General features: G+C 38.0%; 1 protein-coding gene and 1 long non-coding RNA gene across 2 annotated transcripts in view; one reads left to right on the plus strand and one right to left on the minus strand.

Annotated features, from left to right (window-relative positions):
• The window catches only part of SYAP1 (synapse associated protein 1), a 41563-nt gene extending 36480 nt beyond the window's left edge, over window positions 1–5083 (plus strand). Inside the window, exons 7-9 of the mRNA XM_030573806.1 lie at window positions 631–689; window positions 1637–1784; window positions 3525–5083. Coding sequence (XP_030429666.1) covers window positions 631–689; window positions 1637–1784; window positions 3525–3652 — 335 coding nt within the window. The 3' untranslated portion in view covers window positions 3653–5083. The remainder of the gene's footprint in view (window positions 1–630; window positions 690–1636; window positions 1785–3524) is intronic.
• The window catches only part of LOC115656718, a 29533-nt gene continuing 19737 nt past the window's right edge, over window positions 4243–14038 (minus strand). Inside the window, exon 2 of the long non-coding RNA XR_004001742.1 lies at window positions 4243–5337. This is a non-coding gene — a long non-coding RNA (uncharacterized LOC115656718). The remainder of the gene's footprint in view (window positions 5338–14038) is intronic.

Here is a 14038-nt window from a genome sequence, read left to right on the forward strand (position 1 = left end):
TCTGTGGTGGTGGTGTGTTAGGCAATAACTGGGTTGCAAGGGCCAGTCTACATCTTTACTTGACATTACCAAACTGATATCAGTGGATGCAACCCTGAATGCAAAATACTAAGTGCTATGATCCAAAACATTCTTCCCCTTCCAATCGTTCTGTTTCAGTAACCCTGTCCAAGGTTCACCTGGAGTTCTGGCGTAGCCTAGATTCCAGACTGCTAAGATCCTCTCAGAAGGATCTTATCTTCTAATTGACTTTATGAGGAAGATCACAAGCCTGGAAGCCTCACCCAGATACTGATCTATTTGGTTGACTTACTTATTGGTAGGGGTTTTTTTTCAGTTTGATTTATCCAAAGTTTCCTTAGCCTGAAATAATAAGGGTACAACTGCTTACAGAATTTTATCTTAAATTTCATTGTAAAAATAGAATCAATGTAGAAAAAAAAAATTCTAGTTAATTCATTCTTATTTTGTAAATATTTCACCCATAACTGAACTTAACTTTTAAATATAAGGTATCCCCTGAAATAGAAAATTTCCCAGCATAGTTAATACTTATATACTTTAAATTAGTTCTGGGGATATTTAAGTATAATAAAATATATCAAATTTCTGTTTTTTTCCTCTTCCTAGAAACAGTACGGCCCAAAACACCACCTGTTGCAATCAAATCTCAGCTAAAACCTCAAGAGGTAACATGATGTATACTACATCTGAAGTTCAGTGTATGAAATTTACATTTAATGCATGATCTCACAGACTGTGAGTTTGAGGTTTTTGTTGTGTTTAGCGATAGCAGGTTTGCTTCATAATAAAATATTTGTCTGTACAATATTAATACTTCTGGAGACTTATGCTAAGACTTAACAGCATAGGCACTGTCATTATGACACCATTTTATTATGACACTGAAAACAATTTTGCTTGCCACTGCAGAAGTCATAAACTTGGAGAGCTAAAGACATTCTTAATCTTGGATTGCAATATTGTTGCCAGGGAACTGTTTCAGACAGAGCTGGAGCCATAAATTTACTAAGCAGTAATAACATTTAATACACCATTAGTAACACTTATTTTAAATACAGATTGGTGGTTTTGCCAATATTGTCATGTATCTTAATACTGTGGAACTTACTTTACAAATGAATATCCAAAAGGTTCAGTATTTTAACATCTAATTCTGTACTCCAGCAACAGCTGTTTCTTTATTGCAGTACAGAACATTAGAGAAATGAGACCAATGAATTCTATTCTGTTAATTAAAACCAGGGGGGAGGTTTCCAGAGATCAATCCTACTGTAACACTCGTCCTCTTATGGGACAGTCTTTGATTTTTTTCAGTGCCTCCACAATTAATATAAACATTTTTATTACTACTAAATTACTTTAATCTTTTCACTGTTTTTGGAGATTACTAAACTGAATTACAATTCTTAGAAAAATAAAAAAAAAACACCATGGAAATTAGTCGCTTCTTCAGAATGTATATCGAAAGTTTTTTTTCTTTTCAGAAAGGTATGGTAATTGAAAAAATAGTCAAATACAAATAAAAAAAATCTAAGCTATAGAAGAGAAGTTCACATGGAGTGAAGTCAAGTGTGTTTTCCTTTGTGAATGATCAAAATTTATTTTGTTCAAGGACGAGGAAGAGATTTCCACTAGTCCAGGTGTATCAGAATTTGTTAGTGATGCTTATGATGCATGTAACCTGAATCAGGAAGACCTAAGGAAGGAAATGGAACAATTGGTGCTTGACAAAAAGGAAAAGGAGACCTCCATAGTAGAAGGTAAAAGAAAAATTAAAGCTAATAAATTAAATAGCTTTTTATACATTTGACTACATTAATTCTAGGCAATTTTAAAAAAATCCTTTAGATGTTTACTGCATTTCAAATGATGGCAGTAAGGATTTGACTGAGCCTTGTAAAATTCTACTTTTACTAAGCAAGTAACTTTTTGACAGGCAAGTCAAACAATCATCATGGCACCATAATAAATGGTAGAAAAGTACATGTTTTGTTTGACTATTTATTTCTGGAATGCCTCACTGCAGAAAGGACTAATCACTATTAAGACATTCAAGCAGTCTCTTGCATGGAATACTAGTTACAAAAAAAATGTTCTGAAGAAACAAACAATTTTACAAGAAGTTCTGCTATGAAAAAATGACTGAAAATGACAGGATTCTCATTTTTTCTGAATTCCCATCTCACATACTTGATTGTAAGTAAAAGGTTTTTTGTGTAACTGCAATCCTTGCAAACTCAGTGTGGGATGTGAAAGTGAAGCTGCATTTTCCTTATTGTGCATCATCATCAACAGTAAAGATTTTACAATCCAGATTATGGTTTTAGTGATACTGGTGCCTTAAATGGAGTTATATAAATTTAACTAATGAGAATTTACTAAATAATTTTGAATACGATGAACAAGAAGAAAAAGAATTCAGTTGTCTTAGCATTGCTCTGTCGAGTTAACAGAAGTGAAAAGCAGAAAAATAAGTTTAGTCTTGGTAGATGTGACTTTGAATATACCACAATAAAATAATCTGCCATTTTTTACATAATCACTTTTAGAGTAGAATTGTAATCCAAGTGTTCAGATGCTGTGACTATTAGTCTGAACTCTGTTATTTGCAAGCTGTTACAACCCCAAATTTAATAGTTTGTAGGTTTAACCTCATATGCATTTTCCTGAATTGATTTGAAATTCTTGTTGAGTGGTTTTAATAAAGCTATATATAGTGTATTTAGTAGAAATACTAACTCACAATACTGGATGAGACTGTGGAATTACCACTATGATATCCAGACTCCAGGACTGGCCAATACCTAATACTTCAAATGCAAGCCTCTACCCCAGCCTTCTTCTCATTACTGGCCTTGTCAATTTGAAGGAAGGGTAGCAACACAGAAGTGCCTTCTGACTCCTCCTTTGCCAGGAAGTATGAAAGTTCATTATTTTTATCCCTTATTATATGGGCTTGCCTAGCTATATATCTTAATGGAAATAAAATTGTTCATCCCTCCTTCAGTTATCCATAGTATTTGATTTTGATCTTTGAAACCAATGAATTCCACGAGCTGGTAACATTTGATAGTGGATAATCATTAACTAAGGTGTGTAGAATTTTTCATATAGCATAGATCTTTTTCTTTTTCTGTAAGAAAAGGTGGGGAGGGGTTGATAGCAGAGAGGAAGACTTGAATTCACACTGTTTGTAGACAGTTTGAAAAATCAGCTTGTCTTTGATTACAGGCAGACATTTTGGGTTACACTGAAGTGGAGAAAACATCAAATATAAATATTTGTCCATTGTTATTACATTAGTACTTTATAATAACATTCTGGGGGTATCCCTCTGTATATTAGTTTTTCATCAGCAGTTGTTCCAAAGATGAAATACATGACCTTCCAGAACTCTGGAATGCAAGACAGGTAGCCTCAGTGAAAATTAATCTAGTTATACATAAACAACATTCTGTACTGCCAAACTAGGTATTACATATCATTTATCTTCCTTTTAGAAGAGACTGCTGATTGGGAGAAGGAATTACAGCAAGAGCTTCAAGAGTATGAAGTGGTGACAGAATCAGAAAAACGTGATGATAACTGGGACAAAGAAATAGAGGAAATGCTGCAGGAAGAAAATTAACCATTTTCCAGATATCACTGCTACCCATAAACAGTTTTTGAAAACTGACATGAATATCTGCTTTCATACTTGCTTCCAAAATATCTTAAAGAGACACGAACTTAAAATCATTAAAATTCCATATAGGGATGCAGCCAGCCTTGATGTTCTTTGTATGAACAGTTTATGAACGTGATCACCCTTTCTTAAAATATTATTGCAGGTGATATGTAGTAATCAAATATGATAACATTGTTATATGACACAACTGGTATTTTAATAGTTTAGTTTGTACTTTTCTTTAGTGGGCCAAGAAGTGCTACTGAGATGTACTAGAATATTTGTAAATCTAAGAAAATCTGAAGTTTAGTCTACAGTCTTCTATTCTGAGGTAAAAATGGGATGTTGTGACTAACTTTATTCATGCAAGTAACTGCACTTCATTATGTTTTGCTTTTTAATCTCTGTATGATATTTATCTGTGTACCATTTATTAAGTTACTTGCAACCATTAGCTTTCCTTTATACTTTACTTCCTAAGAGCATATGGCGCCAAAGAATTTACAGGACATCTGATGAGAATAACTTCCTGATACCAGTTTGTTTTTTTTAAACATTTACTAATCCAGAGTCTAAAAGAATCACCGATTTATACTGATGGGATACAAGTCACTTAACATTTAAATGGTTAAATAAGAAGCTAACACTTACTTGCCTTGATCTAACATGTTGTTTCTTTAAACCGTCCTGTTACTGTATCTCCTTTCCCCACAGACAAAAATGGTTTATTAGTCTTTTGTCTTCAATGGATAACTAAATTTCATGTCACTGACAGAATTGCAAAGACTTTAAAAGAGAAGAACTTAATTCTGTTTTCTGGATGAGAGCAAATTAAATATCTGTACAGTACTTATTCACTTTTTCTTTATTTTAAGTGCTGAACTTAAATATGTAGACAAGTGTTGTCTTGGTTGAGACATCTTTATTAAATACTGTAGATATTTATAAAATTTTTTTTTTTTTTTTTAGTGTGAGTATTGGAATATGACTGATCATGGTTGGATACTTCCAGTCTTCTGCAGATTTCCAAAATGTACTTTTCTTTCAGGGGGTCCTAATCATTAAATGTAATCAGCAAGAAAGTAGTTTCTCTTTAAGAACTGAGGTTCCAGATTCTTTCCAATTGCTAGGCACTTGTGTGTCAGTTATGGTTTTTATCTTAAACCCAGTATCCTGTTTACATAAATAAGAAAATAATATTCAGTTTGTTGCCTACCTTGAGAGTAACTATTGTACAAGGTGTCTTGTATTTTGAAATGTGGTATTATGCTGCCTTTTCTTAAACATTCATGCCACAAGTAACTCTGAAATTCTCCGATAGCTTACATTTTGTCATTAAGTTGTAAATTATTAAGTCTCCTTTAATGAAACCATAATACAGCAGTCTCTTCTTTAACTCAGCAGTTCGTTTATTTTTTTCATGGGTGTAGATACATTACAAAATGTGCATGCTCATGAATAACAGCAACTGTTTCCTCGAGTCGGGTGTGGGAAGACTGAGACTAGACTATCATACCACTAGTAATAGGGACCTGGCCTGGGCTCATTCTGTTAAGATTCTGCTGCTGCTATCAGAATGCTGGGCTCAGACTGATGTTATTTTTCGGTTGATGGGATCTCCTTAGCACTGTCTTTTCCAGGTGATCCTGCAGATTGTAGAAGAGAGAGACTTGATGACCCATGTTTTCCAGTCCTGCCATTATGAAGGTCTAACTCATATGGAGCATTCAGCAGCTCCCGCTGAAGATATTTCTGTTAATGGGAGGTAAGTTGGCAGTGGAAATCTAGATTTGCAGAATGAGCAGTGGGGAGCTTTTTGTGGTCCAGATAGGGGGAGGAGTAGGTCTGAACTTGGGTTTGCAAGATGGTAAATAGTAGATGCAGAATGAAATGCAAGTTGAGGGAAATCAGAAAATGCAAGTGGCAGACCAGACTTAAAAGGAGAAGTAGAGGGACTTGGATGGAAGATGGCCAAAATTTCATGGGGCATGAACAGTACTTTTTTTTTTAATTGTTTTAATTCTACTGTCAGAGTTCTAATGTTTTATTTATATTTACATAATACAGTTAACATAATTTCATTAAATTTAATATTCCTATCGCTGAAGGTAAAAACTGTCACATATAGCCTTTCAAAGCGGTACAAAAATAGGTGAACCATGCTGATACATGGGAATACAACAATTAAAATGCTATCAAAAAGGCTGCCTTTTCATAGATTCCAACCAAAAAAGTTGCATAAAAGGAGAAATGTGATTGCAATATGTAAACTTAAAGGCTCTGTTCCTTCAAACGTGTGTGAGTTGAACTGGGTGAAATTTTTTCAGCAAAAAAATTTTCAGAGCTGAGTAACTATTCATGAATTTCAGTTGAATTCAGCAAATCATTTTGGCCAGGAAAAAAAAAGTTTTGGAAATATGACTAAAATATTAATGATTTGCTCAGCTCTACATCTGAGTAAGTAGGCTGACTGATTTCAGTGGGTTATGCACATCCATAAGTGTTTTCAGTCTGGGGAGTAAATTTCTAAAAACATAGATTAAAGTTATTTCAAAAAATAAGGAAGACAGTGACCTTTTAAATACAAAGAACCTCATTAGCATAACAAACTCGCTAGAGGAAAACACTTTTCTTGAAAGGTAAATTACAAATTTAACATGAAAACTGAGTTGAGCCCAGAAATACTGTATGTACTGAATGCACTCAGTAACCAGGCTGTAACATGAACAGGGCCCAATATAGTCTAAAATCCTGGAATCCACTCTTTGCTCTGCAAAATTGTCCCAAAATCTAATCATTCATTTTTAAAGTGTTTCTAGCCCTTGCGTGTTCACATTTTCAAGGTTTTTTGCAAGGCATAAATTGGTGTAGTATTTTTGTCCTAATATTAATTAACTCAGAGGTGTGAACTGACCATTCATCTCAATGAGATGTTAACTCTTGAGTCCTACAAACAATTTAAATATCAGCATTAATTATATGCTGATTATTTTAGCAGAAACAACCAGCTAATAGGGAAAAAAATTATCTACCTCCCATTTCCTGTGTAGATTGCTCCTTGCGGGATTGGAGCCTGCAAGATTACTAGGAAGATAGTGAATATGCAAAGTGCTGACTATGCAAAAAGTCATGACAAATGCACAAAGTAAACAGGAAACAAATAGAGAAATATTTTTGCTCTGATAACTGTAATAGATTTAAAAAAAAATCCAGTCAGAAGTGGGATTCAGTTGACTGTGAGAGAACCAATAGCTAATTCGGGAGAGCTGGTCAGGCTTTTAGGTCCTCAAAGGTTCTGGATCTATGTTGCTTATTGAAAAAAATATGCCTCAATATCAGTTTTATAAATGTTTTAAAAAAAATATTAAACAAAATCAAGAAAACATACAACCAAAGCCAAAATATTGTTAATATTAAACTACGCTAAGATGAAAGCAATACATCTATCAGATCACTAAATCAACAAATTAGTCTCAGTACTGGATTGGAATTAAATCTTTAAATTAAATCATCAGATTAATACAACAAATTATCCTTATACATTCTAAGAAGGGATATTGGGAGATAGCTTTAAGACTATAAATCTGTCACAGATTCTGTGATTTTACAAGACCTCTCTGACTTCTTGAAAATTCCAGTAATTCAGCCCTGGGTGGTAGCGGAGCTGGGCTTCAGCCTCAGGCAGCGGAAGGCCTCAGGCTTCTCAATAAATTCATGATTTGCTGTTCATTGCCTACATTCTGTCCATGACATTAATAAAAATATCCATGCCTTATTTATAAAGCCTAATTTAAAGAATTTTACCCAAATCGAATCTATAACTTGGAGCTGGTTAAAGATTTTGCTGCTGAAACAATTATTATCTAAAGTCTGAACCACAACCTCAGAGCCAATTTCCAATCTTCCATAGATTTCAGTCAGTTCTTCTGTGGTGACTAACCCTTGCCTCACCTTCCTCCAACAGATATTATAAAACGGGCTTTAAAAGAACACCCTGATAAGCAGCCGTTCTACATCTTTTGTTTATCAGTTTACAGCTGACAACTTAAAGTTCTTTAGGGCTCTTAAATAGTTATGGTACACTTTAATGAGTATACTTGAGAGACTATGTTTAGGGCTGTTTACATCAGGGAACTTACTTTCTAGCCCTTTCCCTGTGTAGACACTAAAGGTTTTCATATAAACCATGCTTTCACACCCTAAAATAACAGAATAAAAGGGCAGGCATGTCTCTTGACTAATGATAACAAAGGACAAAAATAAAAAGGGGTGGGGGGAATAAGATGCTTAAGATAACAGGAGGTTTGCATGCTTTTTAGCTCTCATAGGGTGCTGGGCTCTTGTAGAGCAGAAGCTGGAACTGCAAAGAGCCAGAAAGTGATGTTCTACTGGCACAGTAGTTCTTGCTAGTGAGCCTCCTTCAGGTGCAGGGAGAGACTGGTCAAAGGGTGGAATGCCCTAGTTCAGGGGTCAGCAACCTTTCAGAGGTGATGTGCCGAGTCTTCATTTGTTCACTCTAATTTAAGGTTTTGCGTGCCAGTAATACATTTTAACATTTTTAGAAGGTCTCTTTCTTTAAGTCTATAATATATAACTGAACTATTATTGTATGTAAAGTCAATAAGTTTTTTTAAATGTTTAAGATGCTTCATTTAAAATTAAATTAAAATGCAGAGCCTCCAGACTGATGGCCAGGACCCGGGCAGCATGAGTGCCACTGAAAATCAGCTCACGTGCCGCCTTCGGCATGCATGCCATAGGTTGCCTACCCCTGCCCTAGTTGTTGATGTTGTGACTTCCTTTTCCCGAGGTGATCAGTCTTAAGGACACTGGAATATTAGTCTTCCCTTAGGTAGTTTGTTGACAAGAAAAGCAAAGCTTCTCAGCCTTACTCTTGAATTATTATGGTTTGCAAGCTTTGCTCACTCCACCTTGCAGCGCCTCCCTCCCCGTGGCGTTCAGACAAATCAGGTGTAAGGCTTGTTTTGGAACCATGCAGCTTGGTCCAATCGGGTTTAAATTAGGTCATCATTCACTAGTGTCAGCTCAAAGGTCCCACTTGAGCCAAGCAATGTAGCATGTAAGATATTCTTTAAAGGCCTTTTGTATGCTCGGATGAATTAAAGGGCAAAAGGGAACTTTAAGTACTTTTGTGAATTTGTGAAAGCTTAATATTTGTACTGATGTATATAAATTCTGTTTGTTTGGCAAGTATATAACTGCTTACATATGAATACTCTTACCATCTAAAATGCACCCGCATACTTCCACTATTCAGTTTGTTCCTATGTGACTATAACAGTGGGAGAGATTTCCAAGGGCTCAAATGCCAGTTGGGTGCCCAACTCTCATGGAAAGTTATTGCTTCTCACTATAAAGTACTAAAAGTGTTTTTTATAATTAAAAAAAACATATTTTCTGGGAATGTATAAACTAATAAAAAGATCTTTATCTGACTGAAATCTGATATATAAGGTCTCTGCCCACTGGCAAAAAAAAATCTGGTAATATTGTAAAATCTGCTTAGTTGATTTTAACCTGGAAGACTGAAGCAAAAGTTGTTTTGGATGCTCCTCTATATTTTTATGGAACCTCCAACACCTTTCATTTAAAAGGATCAAAGTGCCAAGTCATTAGTGTATCTAGCTGATTCCATTTGGTAGGAGAAAAAGCATTAAGGTTCTGAGTTTTTTAAACAAATGTATATAAGTAGACACCTTGACCAATGCAGACCTTCATTGACTTCAGTGGAGCACTGTTTTGGCTCAAGAGTCTACCTCCAAGCAACCCTTTGGAGGACTGAGGCTTGGGATATTAAACTTAAATAACTAATTCCATTGAGCATTAATTCATATAGATGTAAAGTGTACTGCACTATATTTTATATGTACAGCCTGGGACAACACTCTTATAAGGTGTAAGAGCTTCAAAAATTGGACCTGGTTTTAACTTCAACAGGAACATAAATGATGTGTATACTATCTGAACTGATATTTAGAATATATAGCATGGGGAGTGGCTTGCCAATAATTGTAGTTCAATAGCTGTACTCCCAGCAAGTGAACAATAATAATGATGACCCAGTAGTAGGTGATATTTTGGTCATGAAACATTTAGTTTTAAACACAAATGACTTTTCTGTTTAAGATATAAAACACAAGTTCAACTTTTTTAAACTAATTGGTAAAAATGTATAAAACTATATTAAATTAATGCTATCACCATATGATGAGCTAATTGTTTCTACACTTTGAATTTTATTAAAAGATTGAGATACATGTAACCAGGACCGGCGCTAGGGGTTTGAGCGCCCTAGGCGGACGGCAATTTCGCCGCCCCGCGCGTTGGTCCCACGGCTCCGCTGGAGCTGCCGCAGTGGTGCCTGCGGCGGGTCCGGTGTTCCGTGGCTCCGGTGGAGCTGCCGCAGTGATGCCTGCGGGCGGTACACCGGAGCCACGCGAGCAGCCGACCGTCCGCAGGCATGACTGCGGCAGCTCACCGGAGTCGCGGACCAACGGACCCTCCGCAGGCACCACTGCGGCAGCTCCACCGGAGCCACCTGCCACCCCCTCCGGCAAAATGGCGCCCACCATTTATTCTGGCGCCCTAGGCGATCGCCTAGGCTGCCTAAATGGTAGCGCCGGTCCTGCATGTAACTAACTTCTTTAAAATAACTACCCAGAAGGTAAGACTAAGGCAATTTTTGTAAAATAATGGAAATTAAAACTTAATGCTATGTAACTGCTTATAATCTTTGCAGTGTAGCCCAAGAGTTATTGGTCTTTGCTTTTCACATATATACAGAAATCATCATACGTGCTTATTGTTAGCTTTAATTGAACACAGTTGCAAATGAAGGAGGAATATCCTCTTTAAATATATTATTGTCATTTTTAATTCAGAGACACTGTGTATAGAAACTGTTTTGAAAAATTAATCCCCTGCTTCATCTCCGGAAGTTATTGAAGAGATTGTAACAACACTGAGGTAGGCAGAGGAAAATTAGAAACGGGTGAGCTGCTTTCTGTACATGCATTAATCAGCACTGATACAAACTAAACTTGCAAACAGTTAAAGTACAGGCTGTAAATAAATATATTAATTTTAACAGAAAATGAGCACGAAAGATAAACCATGGAAGTGAGGAAATTTAATTAAGATTTAAAACAAACACTGGAAAATCAGGCTTCCTTCAACTAGTTTACAAATAATTATGGTTACACCATTAACTCTGGGAGAAGTCTATTACTAGCCATGTGAAAGAATGTCTTCCTTGTGATGATCACTATCTGAACAGCTGGCTGCATGATGCAATTTGGTAGATCTTTCAGTAGAGGGAAAAACAACTTGTTTTATCTGTCACAAAAATAACTCATTTTAAACATTCACATTTACTAAACTGGGGTTTCACGGGACCATGGAGTATCTCCCCAATGAGTCTTTGCACTTTTTTTGAGGGGCCATGTTTAACTCCTTCCCCTCAGTAGTATCTTATTTCAGTGTTAGATAAAGTATTCCTCACAAAGTAGGGGGAAGCAGAAAAAAAGATAAAATGTAATCAATGGGTTATATACAAAATTAGAGGAAATATCTTGATGTAAGCTTAAAATAAGTTACTTTAAGAATCAACCGTGTGTCAGCATGTGGATGCATGTCCCAAACCAAAGCTCAGTAGTCACACATTGTCCCCAGCTGAACTCTAAAATCAGGGTTCTCTTACTCCAGAACTCAGTTTTTACACCTAAATAAGTTTCTTATCTTGACTTTTATTTGCTCCCTGAAAAGGGCAACTGAGCCTAATTTACTTAACATTCCATCTGTTAGACAAACCTGAGATTTTCCTTTCTTTTAATGCAAAGGATTGTCCTCACCTGAACTGATTCTTATCCACCCACACTTCTTTATCTTCTTACCTGTAGAAGCTTGCATCTGATGAGTTTTCTTATGCTGGCCACATGTCAGTTCATAACTGACACACCTACCATTTAAATTTCAAGCAGCAGTTTTGTCTTTCATTGTAAAATCATAACCAGCATCCAGCCTATACGAGGTAATAACAAGACTTTCAGCTCCATCAAAGATAGTTGCGGATGTTAAGCATTATTTATTATTAGGAGTGGGGGAGAAGACCCTGTTATATATACATTTTGGAGTGGATGTGGAAAAAATTGATTTACCTCTGTAGCTGAAATGTGGAATCTAGGTAATACTAGAAAAGTGAATGAGAAACAGCTGGGTATCAGTCATTTAGTGGAGTGAAGCACTGGTGCAAAGCCTTAATAATATTGGAACTGGATCAGATTCCTGGTCCATTTAGTCCAGCATCCTGTCCCCAACGGTGACCAACTCTTTGGAAGAAGAGGCAATAAAAATCTTGCATTAGGCAGATGTGGGATAATCTGCTCCCCAGATTAGGTGTCTCCGTAATCACTAATAGAGATTGGTTTAAAACCTGAAGCATGAGGTTTAACAGTTCTTCCAAAATTTGTTAGCATTGGTTTTGTATTTACCATCTTAATTTAAATGAATATCCTCTTGTTCTTATCAAACACAAGGAACTAGAAGCTCCCAATCTGCCTTCTCTCTATTTTATATACTTGTATCATATCCCTCTAATTTATTGGCTTTCTAAGCTAAAAGATCGCAGTCTTCTCACTCTTCATAGGAGAGTTTTCCCCTGCCCCTAATCATTTTCATAATCCTTCTCTAAACTCATCTAATTCTGCAATATCTTTTTTGATATGGGATGATCAATATTCATAGAATCATAGACTTTAAGATCAGAAGGGACCATTATGATCATCTAGTCTGACCTGCACAATGCAGGCCACAGAATCTCACCCACCCACTCCTGTATCAAACCTGTCTCTGAGCCATTGAAGTCCTCAGATCATGGTTTAAAGACTTCAAGGCGCAGAGAACCTTCCAGCAAGTGACTTGTGCCCCATGCTGCAGAGGAAGGCGAAAAACCGCCAGGGCTTCTGCCAATCTGCCCTGGAGAAAAATTCCTTCCCAACCCCAAATATGGCAATCAGTTAAATCATGAGCATGTGGGCAAGACTCCCCAGCCAGCACCCAGGAAAGAATTCTCTGTAGTAACTCAGATCCCAGCCGATCACAAGCCACAATGATGAAGGAGATCAATTCACCCAAGTTTGCATGGCTTTTTCCCCAGTGACTGCAGGCAGTGCCTCCTCTGCACCTTTGGGGATGGGATCCCAGAGCCCAAGCCTTTGGCCAAATGCTTCTGGTCTGCTTCCACCTCCCCTTGTAGGGCAGAAGCAAGGACCCTCCATTCATCCCTCCTGGGGACCTCCAGCCTTGCTCATCCCCACTAAGGTCACAGTCACAGCCAGGGGCGGCTCTGTTTTTTGCCATCCCAAGCACGGCAGTCAGGTATTGCTGCCAGTACTCTCGGGGAGGCCACACAATTGCTTTAGATAATCATATAGTGTGTTCTGCGTCCCATCCCATTCCTTATGTTTCTTCTTCGAGTGATTGCTCATATCCATTCCAGTTAGGTGTGCGCGCTGTGTGTGCACGCTCGTCGGAAGATTTTTACCCTAGCAACCCCGGTGGGTCGGCTGGGTCGTCTCCTGGAGTGGCGCCGCTATGGCACCGGATATATACCCCTGCCGACCTAACCGCTCCTCAGTTCCTTCTTACCACCCGTGTCGGTCGTTGGAACAGTGGAGCGTGGCCTAGCTGTCCTCCACTTCCCTAGCTTCTCCTTGTTTATTCGATATCTTGTTGTATATAGTTGAATTAGTCTATAGTGTAATTAGTTCATAGTTCTTAGATAGTGTATATAGTTTAGCGGGGTTTGGGCATTAGCCCTTCCCTGCATCCGGCGCCGGGGCCCATGCCCGGTTCACCGGGGTTCAAACCATGCTCAGCCTGTAAAAAGCCGATGCCCACGAGCGATCCCCATGACTCTTGCCTAAACTGCCTCGGGGAATCACATATCTCAGACAAGTGCCGCATTTGTAAGGATTTTAAGCCACGGACAAAGAAGGAGAGGGACTTTCGCTTGAAGACTCTCCTTATGGAGGCAGCTCTGAACCCTCTGTCCTCGGCACTGAGTGCTGACAGTGCTCCTCCGGCACCGGACTGCGCCGGCTCCGCCAAGACACCTCAGCACCGGCCTTCTCCGGCACAGGGACCTGATCAGAGGCCCTCCGCTGCCTCCATACCTTCGACGCAGGCTCACCCTCGTCCGGACCTCCCAGCACCTACTCCTGCTGCGGCACCGACGACTGTGGTACCGTCGACTCCGGTCCCGAGAGGGCCGTTGACTCCGGTCCTTGAGAGCTCCCTGCCGAGGCCTGTGGTTGAGCTTACGGTCCC

Source organism: Gopherus evgoodei, chromosome 1 (genome assembly GCF_007399415.2).
Source record: "Gopherus evgoodei ecotype Sinaloan lineage chromosome 1, rGopEvg1_v1.p, whole genome shotgun sequence".
Taxonomy (NCBI): domain Eukaryota; kingdom Metazoa; phylum Chordata; order Testudines; family Testudinidae; genus Gopherus; species Gopherus evgoodei.